This window comes from Limulus polyphemus, unplaced genomic scaffold (assembly GCF_000517525.1).
Source record: "Limulus polyphemus unplaced genomic scaffold, Limulus_polyphemus-2.1.2 Scaffold4906, whole genome shotgun sequence".
NCBI classification, from domain to species: Eukaryota; Metazoa; Arthropoda; class Merostomata; order Xiphosura; family Limulidae; genus Limulus; species Limulus polyphemus.
This window is the reverse complement of record NW_013670516.1, coordinates 56,060-65,841: the sequence shown is the minus strand read 5'-3', so window position 1 is coordinate 65,841 and position 9,782 is coordinate 56,060. Positions and strand designations below refer to the sequence as shown.

Sequence of the window (9,782 nt, the reverse complement as noted above, 5' to 3'; positions counted from 1 at the left end):
GAGAATATGGTGGGTGGGAAGTTCTCCCCATCCAACTCCATAATCTTGTGTTGCGTCAAACGTGCCACATGTGGAAGTGTATTGTCGTGGAGAAGAAAACCTTTCCGATTAACGAGTGAAGGGCGTTTCTGATGAAGGGCTTCATTTAAGCGTCCAGTTGCTTACTATAGATTTCTGCATTGACAGTTCGCTGTGGATTGAGGAGTTCGAAATGAATTACTCCCTTGATGTCCCACCGAATGCAAAGCATCACTTTCTGCGAATGGAGTTCAGGTTTGGGGGTCAGAAGTGGTTTTTGTCTAGGAATGAGCCATTGTTTTTAGAGTTTAATATTCGCATAGAGAATCCATTTTCCGTCACCGGTGACAGTTCTCTCCAAAAATGGTTCACGCGCATTACGCGCCAGAAAAGACGAAGCAACGTTCACACGTTGGAAACGATGATCATCGGACAGTTCGTGAGGCACCCAAACACCTTCTTTATGGAATTTTCCCACATTCCTTAGATGTTTACGCATTGTTTCATGAGATACATACAATTTCAGAGCCATTTAACGAGTGTGTTGCCTTGGGTTAGACTCAACAAGCGTCTTCAGAGCATCAATATCAATTCCAACATGTCAGCCCCTGCCATCACAGTTTTTAACGCTAAAGTCACCTGAACAAAATTGCTGAACCATTGTTGACACTTACGAACGTTCAAAACATTTTCATAAACTTCTTTTATATTATTTGTGGCTACAGAGGCGTTGTTTCCCTTCTTGTATTCAAACAGCATTACATGGCGAATGTGTGTCTCATCGTGTGCCATCACTACATAGGATTAGATTATACTAAACTTTCCATATGATATAGGCTACACTAACGTGACGTTTAGGCGGTTGGTTTAACTATTATACACGATGGACATTTTTGGGGGGTGGTTAATTAAAGTACTCCAAAACGCGACATTAATTTCTTGACGACCTAATACAAAGGGTTTGCTTGTTTGGAATTAAGCACAAAGCTACACAATGGGCTATCTGTGCTCTGCCCACCACGGGTATCGAAACCAGGTTTCTAGCATTGTAAGTCCGCAGACATACCGCTGTGCCAGTGGGGGGGACCAATACAAAGGGATAGTAAACACATGATATATCACATTACTTCCGTCTTTCTACAATTAATCATTATAGACAAGTTAAACAATTTCATATATTGTAGTAACATCTCTCGATTTTTCATCGTCTTTAAAAATGATACACGTATATACATGCATACTGTTTTGATCTTAATTATTTCGTTTTTAGTGAACCTTTTCGTGCCTAGCCTTAAAATGTAATTTGGTTGTTTCGTTTTTAAGTGCTCGTCCATAATCTATTTGTCTATTACGAAAATGATCACCCCAAAATATTTGGAGACATTCATTACTTTTTGTGATAATTTTAATAACGCGTATTATGCTATTTGTATATTTGAACTTCAAATGTTTCTTGCAATAATTCATTGCTATTATTTGCCATGCCTTAAATAAATTAAGGAAGTGTTTCTCAGAGCACAGAGTGGCCATTTGACTCTCGCTTATATAATTAGAGGCCTTATTAGTTATTTTCTTCTTCATATTGGATAGAAATAATGTATTTAGCAATGAAGTTTCTAATTCAAGTGCTTTCCACTTTGTGCAATGTTTTCATAATTAATTATATATATATATAAAAAAGTTAGTGGACGGTATTAGTTGGACGGTATTAGAAGGACAGTGTTTTATTGTGTTACGTCTCCGTTTGTTAATTAACTTTCCGTAACTTCGTTCCAACGAAACTTTAACGACACAAGTCTTTACTTAATAAAACTGGTTTATTCTTTCCGAATATAACTCTTCGATACACTTAATCTCAATGCTCGCGCTAAAACAACACTTTAACGAACGAACGTTAACTTCAACAATACCCTGTTACTGCAGTTCAATTACTCACTATCTATCACACACATTACATTACCTTCTTTTATATACCAGCCTACCCTCTATCTAGTCAATACTAGAGCATTCGACAAGATACGGGATAGTTCTAGAAACAAGAGAGCGTGAGAATTGTCACGTGATCTCGATGACGCAACAATTGATTCAAAGATCATTTCCGCCAATACTAGAGAAATAAGCGAAACCCTCAGTCAATAACTAGAGAAACAAACACAAGTTCACCCTTAATAAAAAAAAATATATAAGTTCAGCCAATATTAGAGAAGCAAGCTTAAGTTCAGCCAGTATTAAAGTAATAAATATAAGTTCGATCACTACTAGAGAAGTAAATATAAATTCAACCAATCAGAGAAACCAGATTTAATAAAAAAAACAGCAACAACATCGTGATAAAAGAAGCCCCCCAGCGGCACAGTGGTATGTCTGCGGTCTTACATCGCTAGAATCCGGAATCACTGTGCTCGCGAGATTTAATTAAGTATATTAATACACTTATTACGGTATTAAAAGCGAAAAATCCGAAAAACACATAAAACTAAAAATGAAAACCCCAAAAAATATCGATTTTAAGATATCTAAATAAAATCATAATACAGTTAAAAAATTAACACCGAAACACAGAAGCCCTATCCATACTGTAGGCCATCGAGTGAGTGTTACGTTAAGGTGAATATGAAGTTTAATTCTGAAACACCACAATTGAAAATCTTCCAGTATTTAATCATGGAATCTTAGTAAACTATAGTTATCTGTAAAAGGTGATCAGACGGTTTGAAGAGGCGAATTTTTCGCTAACTTAAATATTAAGAAATCACAACCCATTTAGTTAAAGTCTTTAGTTAATCATTTCTTCTTGACCATATTTGATGTTACCATATAACAAACGCTTCAATTATCCTAGTACCGATATGACAATGACCTGAAGGGTCCCATCTCTGGCCAGTTAGGGAATTTGCTCGTTTGATCTTTTCCAACCATTTCTGGTGAACATCTAATTGTTGAGGCAGATGATATGTAAATAACCTTATTTCAGCTTTACTCTTCAAACTATTTGATCATTCGTAAACACAAGAACACGATGCCACCTTAAAAGTTTTGTTTCATAATGAAATAGTCTATCTACTACATGATCACTATGAATAAATTTAACAACTCAACTTTCACAAGGTGTCAAAGATATTTAAGCTTTAATTATAGGCTAAACGTTGGAAGGATGCTATTTTCTCAGTTAGAGAGATTGAGTTAATAGAAAGAGGTACTTGACAATTACAAATTGTAGAATTTCTGATCAGTCGTCTGTGATAGTTTTATCACTTCACTTGACCAACGATTGTACAAGGTTAAATGGAAGTCAATAGTTACCAAATCCAACTTGAAACGGTATAGCAATAAGATGGGACAAATTAGTTAGGACGATCAGCCTTATTTGTGAATGAATGTTCCGATGAAAAAAAAATCCCGAGTTTATTAAATTATCAGGTGATTGCTGCCAATATGGATGAAAAGTTAAAATATAAGGGATTACATAGCAAGATGAATACCAAACAATAAACTCTGGTCGCTGATCATAAAATTTAAACAAAAGGGAATCCGCAATAGCCGTGGCAATTGGAATTATTTTAGGCAGGATTAGAGTAAATTAATCTATGAGGCCTCCCCCCCTTTTTTAGCTACATTTTTTTTTGCGCCAGCAATACTAAGCGTGAGGCACGCGTATACCCGATTCGATTTTATTACTCATCAGAATTTCTACCAGCCTACCCTCAAATTGAAATTCTTTTAGGTAGGATTAGAGTAAATCAATCTATGAGACCTTGGGCATAGTCAAATAAATCAATCGAAATGATTTGACCTCCTGAGTTCAAAACTGCAATTAGATCTCAAATCGGTCAAGAGATGACGGGACTATGATCTAAAAGTTTGTAATTGAAAAAAAAGTCTCAAAGCCGTTATATGAGCCGCTATGCCGCGGCTAAAAAACGAGGCACGAACACCAAACTAGAGGTGGGCTGGGATGAAAACAAATCATTTTTTTTAGTAGGTCTTGAATGATCGTCAAGCTCTTTAAAGAGTTGAGTCAAAACAGACCTACACCTGTTCACTTCTCTACCATCAGGTTCATTGTTATCCTAACGTCTATACGTAAAATTAGCAAGTGGTATTCAAATTTTTCAGTGATGTAACAATGCGTGTAAGGTAAGGTAAAAAGTATAGAACACTAGATAAGGTGGCTCGTCAGAAAAAAAATTACCAATTGGGAATGTTAGTCTTCTGAGACAGCTTGCAGATATTCCAGTAAATGTGGGTGTTTTTATTTAAATAAATAAAATACCCGCTCGGCTTACGTAAAGCTACAGCCCCGCAGTGGCACAGCGGTATGTCTGCGGAGTTACAACGCTATAATCCGGGTTTCGATACCCGTGGTGGGCAGAGCACAGATAGCCCATTGTGTAGCTTTGTGCTTAATTACAAACAAACAACGTAAAGCTACAAGACTGACATTTAGTCTTTGAAACCTCTCCATCATATAGTTGGCGGTTTCACAGCACGATATGTCACTTCCCAGGATTTCTCAAGTATGCTACTATAGGGGTAGGCACGATTATAACTCATTTCCATAAATTTTAGTTTCCCCACAAACTTCAACATATTCTAGAAGAAGTCACTACCGAATGGCAATTTTTGAGATGGTACTGCTCTTGATATACATCTTAATTCTTGAAATAATATGAAAAACGCTCATGCACTCTTGCGGAAATGATTACAAACCCGAGAATATTAGTTTATCAGAAACTACAGGGTGTAACAAAAGTCAAAATTATTCCAAGTGATGACTTTGTCTGCTCCATGTGTTTAGCACATGTGTGAATCTCGTGTTATCGAGGTACTCTCAGTTTCATTGACTTTCCGTCGAGTAGATAGGTAGGAACCACAAAATAACGGAAAGTTCGCTACAAAATTAATGCAGAACAGAAATCTGAATTCTGCGACCTCGATGAAGTTTGGGGAAAAGAAAGAGACTGAACATAAGTTAAACATAGTGAAATAATTTTTGTCGTAAACATTTATCAACAATCAAAGGCAAAAGACAACAACAAATGTATTGTTTCGGACTCTTTACTGGAGAATCCAAATATTGTCAAATCTATCTGTAAAAATATCTATTCATATCTCTCTATAAAAAGTCACCTTCCTGACTGATAATGCATGGCATTACATACTAAAAAAAGAGGGAATCTTCAATAGCTTCAGCTGTAATCAAATCTCAAATCAGTCAAGAGATGGAACTATGAGCTAAAACTTTGTACTTGAAAAAAAACAAAAAACTCAGAGCCATTCTATGAGCCTTTATGTCACAGTTAACAACAATACCATTTTTCTCAAAGTGCTACCCACTTCAAAACAAGGAATGTTGTATCCTTGATGCATCACCTTGTTTTTCAGTGGAAAATATCACTGTCTATTTCTATACAGTATCCTCTAGTTTTGCAGGAATCTTTCCCACGAGAAAACACACGTGACACCCTACTTGACTGATCTAGTTTCTTGAGTAACTAACTAGAGGGAGATGGACTTAGTAGCTACCTTACTAACTTTCTATATTAAAAATACATGCACATTGTGCACAGAAATTGTGTTATGATTTTTTATCCTATATACCAGAAATAGAAAAACATATCTAACCTATATAATAGCCAGTGTGTGTCGTGTCACGTCACACGTGATTTGTCAAAATAGGAGGAGTCATAAAAGCCAAGATGCATTTATACAGATAGAACAGTTCGATTACTGTCTGCCCATCATAGTTTTAGTGATGGGGGGTGCAAGGGGGCTGGGTAATGAGTGTTGGTATAATAAGCCTAAAAGTAAAAATATAGTGTGGGATCACCTAGCCTAGAACCAAGTGCATAAAATTTATCATGAAAGGAAGAATATCGATCCAATTTTACGTTTAAGTTATTTTCTGTTATATCACCAACGTTTTTCATAAAAAACAACAAATATCTTTAATCAACGGAAACTTTAAATTAAGAAATCAACAAATATCATTCTAGTTTTGTTGCTTATACCTTTAATTTAAAACTTTCAGTACATAGACTAACAACAATATTGGGTTATACTTTTATTGCTAAGCAATATGGCATAAAAGTCATAGTTGGAACGCATTGTTACCAAAATGCACTGGCTTTTCTATATATTAGAAGTTGTTAACCTGACTGATATACTATAGAGTATGCTATGGGGTGCGCACCCATGTGGATAAGATAAGTAATAATACCCAGGTGCATACCTTTAGGATCCACTTAGTATGGGGCAAAATTTCAGGTTTCTGGGTTCTTTCCTCTTGGAGCTATGGCAGTCACACACACACACAGACACGCCCTTTTATTATTATAGATACGCCACGAATTCATTTCATGAATGATCTTAATTTTGATTGGCTCACAAAGGAATTTATCGACGATTGACTGCCTTGAATGCACTTTTCTGCCTCTTTGTTGGTCAAGCTTGATTTCGCAAAATTTATTTATTTCAGTTAGCTTTCAAATGTCAGGTGGGGTGATAGTATTTTCCACGTCATTTTTGACGGGCTATACCCTAGTTTCATATAAACTATAGCTATTTTGCGTTTCGTAGTAAACATGTTCAGGATCTCAATGCTTCTTCAGCATTTAACATTATAAATTCATTTAATTTTTTTGCATCTTCTGTCCAGGCCTGGCATGGCCCAGTGGTAGTGCAATTGACTTGCAATTGGCAAGTTACAGGTTCGAATCCCGTCACTGAACTCGTCCTTTCAGCCGTAGGGGCGTTATAATGGGATATAATGTTCGTTTGTAAAGGTTTGGTGGTGAATGGTGTTGACTAAATGTCTTCTATCAAGTCTAGCACTTATATATTAGGGATAGCTAGCGCATATAGTCCCCGAGTAGCTTTTCGCGAAATTCAACAAACAATCAAAGTGTCTCCTGTCAGCATCATTTATTTAGGCTAAGTGACAAGAAAAGCAAACAAGCAATACGTTATTGTATATGAAACTATCATAAAAGAGTTGACATTAAATTCAAATAATATAGAATAATACAGAAAGGCATCAAGGAGAAGTGTAAAAATAAGCATTTGTGATTTCAAGATCCATCATTTTCTAACAAATAGTGAGGCCTCTCAAAAATAGTATTGCTCGTGTTTGGTCAAAATGATGTTTAAATCAATGTCGATCAACTAATTTATAAATCTCTGACAGGACACATAAAAAAATGCTACAGGAACCTGGCGAGTGTTTTTATTACTATTATATTATTTATGCAACATTAAATGCGTTTTTCTTGGTTACTACCGGTGATTATTGATAAGCTTTTAGCTTGCGTAATAATGCCGCTTATCTATAGACATATAGTAATAAATCCGTCCTTTTGGATGAAGTTTTTAGTACTAGAAAATTAATAGTTATATTTAGTAAGTAATGTTTCACACAAACACACACAAAAAAACATTACTTTTTGGAGAATATATTTTCTAAAGGTACTAAACTTTTAACTTTCCTTTAATCCTGGTTCGTTATTTGCATATTTTATTATTATATTTAGGTTGAGTTGCTTCAAGAACAAATAACAGATCTAAATGAACAGATTAATGATACAAAAGTATTGGAGGACAATGAACCTGAGCCATCAGGAGAAAACGTTAGCCACCAGAGGTCGGAGACAGATATAGCAGAATTGGATCAGCAGTTGCAACTTCAACAAGAACTGATCATTGCACGTCTACAGACAACAAACGGAGAACTGGAAGCTAAAGAATCTGGAGATCTGGTGTTGGAGGTTTGGAAACTATTATATATAGACAATGCTTCAACTAACTACTTTTCGGGTACTGATGTAGGTACTTCACATAAAAGAAATATTATACTTAAAGTAGTTATTTCTTATCGCAAATAAATGCCAACATTCGTCATTTTTCAAAACTTACATCTTCTTAGTCAAATCTGAAGATGATTAATGTTAAATTTATTTAAAACATAAATTTGAAAACAATAACCATTTTATAAAAAAACAAGCTTCAAGTCGATGATTATTAATTTTTAAAAAATCTAAATTAATGTTCTTTATTAAGTGGATTATAAAAGTTAATATACATGTAATTTATTTTAACTCAAATTAGCATGTTTTAAACATTCTACAAACATTTTAAAGTTAATGTGTTACTTTGAAGTAATATAAGCCCCTGCTTTGATAAAATGTTGTAATAATTGGTTGGAGAAAAAGTGTCTATAATTTAGTTGGAAGCTATCTGTAACAATACATGTAAAGAAACTGTTTAGTGATCAGAATTCGAGGAAGTTAACTGAAATAGAGGAAGATTACCTTTACATATGTAATTTATACTGAAGTAGAAAATGCCGTTTCTATAATCAAATCTACGACTCCACAACTAATATAATGTGTCATGAGAAATCCCTAAGTGATGCACTGATCATTCAAATTTGACGTGGCATGTAATCGTGAGTCACACAATTTATCGTCTGCAATTACACAGGCCTGCGATAGATTTATTATCTTGAAATTTTTACATGTTTTACGCTGAATCCGAAAACGATATTCATTTTTCTCCATCACGTACAGATTTTTCACAAAATATCATATGTACTTTTACATAAGTGAAACATTTTCATTGAAATCGGGGTCACATTTTTTATGCTTAAAATGTTGACAACCACTGGCTATAGACTTCTCTAGACCAATCACGACATGAGAGTCTTATCGATCGTTCTAGAACCCACGAGAAACACGCCGCTAGTATATAAACGGTTAACAGGCCACATGAAGTGTGATTTCTGGATAGTATTTGTTTGTGCATACACTTTGACATTTTTTTCTTTTCTATAATATTTATTCGTCGCTATGGCAACAAGAGGTGGTGTAAATGACCCAAACATATTCTGTTATATTTGTGGTAAATTTGTTATAAATTTGATCTAATTGAGAATTGTTTTTTTTTTTTTCCTATTTGTAAAAACTCCTTACGTGATAGAAAAAAAATATTATTTTCGAAACAGGCGTAGCTGAATTATGGAAAATCCATTATTAAAACCAAAACAACTTTTATATGTTGGCTATTTCTGTCTCAACCCTAACAAGTTGTAATATCTAGATAATCTCAACACCTATTGAGGAGTTTTAATTCTAACGAGGTGTGGTAGCGAGATGCCTTCAACAAATAAACTTGTACTGAGTTGTAGTCTCAACGAACCAACTCAAAGTGTACATCCTGAACTACTTATGTAACAAACTCTTGTACACATTATTTTCACTTATTCTGAGATAAAAATCTGTCGTTTGGAATATAACTTAGGACTGTACTTTAGCTTCGATTGTGTTACTATTAGTAAGTGTCACACACTACAGCAGTTCCCATAATTTAGGATTTTACTATAATTTCAATCTGTATCATGAGCATGTATCACACAGTAAAGCGGTTCCTATAGATTAGGATCATACACAGCGTGGTCACAAGTGAATAGACACCACCTTTTGAGAAAAAATGAAATTTTTCAGTCATATTCACATGAAGTGATATATTTATAATTTAATTAATATCTAGTAGATCTTCCTTTCGCTTCGTGGAGTTCGTTGATCCTTTGGGCATCGTGAGAATCATCTCGTCAATTTTAGATTGTGGGATTTTTGCCCACTCTTGCTTCAAAACTTGGAGTAGATCGCTCTTCGAAGTTGGTTTTTTGGTTGTTTCTTGACTTGCCGGTCGAGTATGGCCCAAAGGTTTTCGATGGGGTTCATGTCAGGAGATTGGCTCGGCCAGGGCAA

At 35.0% G+C, this 9,782-nt stretch overlaps 1 protein-coding gene across 1 annotated transcript in view; it reads left to right on the top strand.

Annotated features, from left to right (window-relative positions):
- LOC106471858 (myosin-11-like) overlaps positions 1 to 9,782 on the top strand; it is a gene marked incomplete at its 5' end in the record, with an annotated part of 36,516 nt that overhangs the window by 9,543 nt on the left and 17,191 nt on the right. Inside the window, one exon of the mRNA XM_022400469.1 lies at positions 7,548 to 7,781. Coding sequence (XP_022256177.1) covers positions 7,548 to 7,781 — 234 coding nt within the window. The remainder of the gene's footprint in view (positions 1 to 7,547; positions 7,782 to 9,782) is intronic.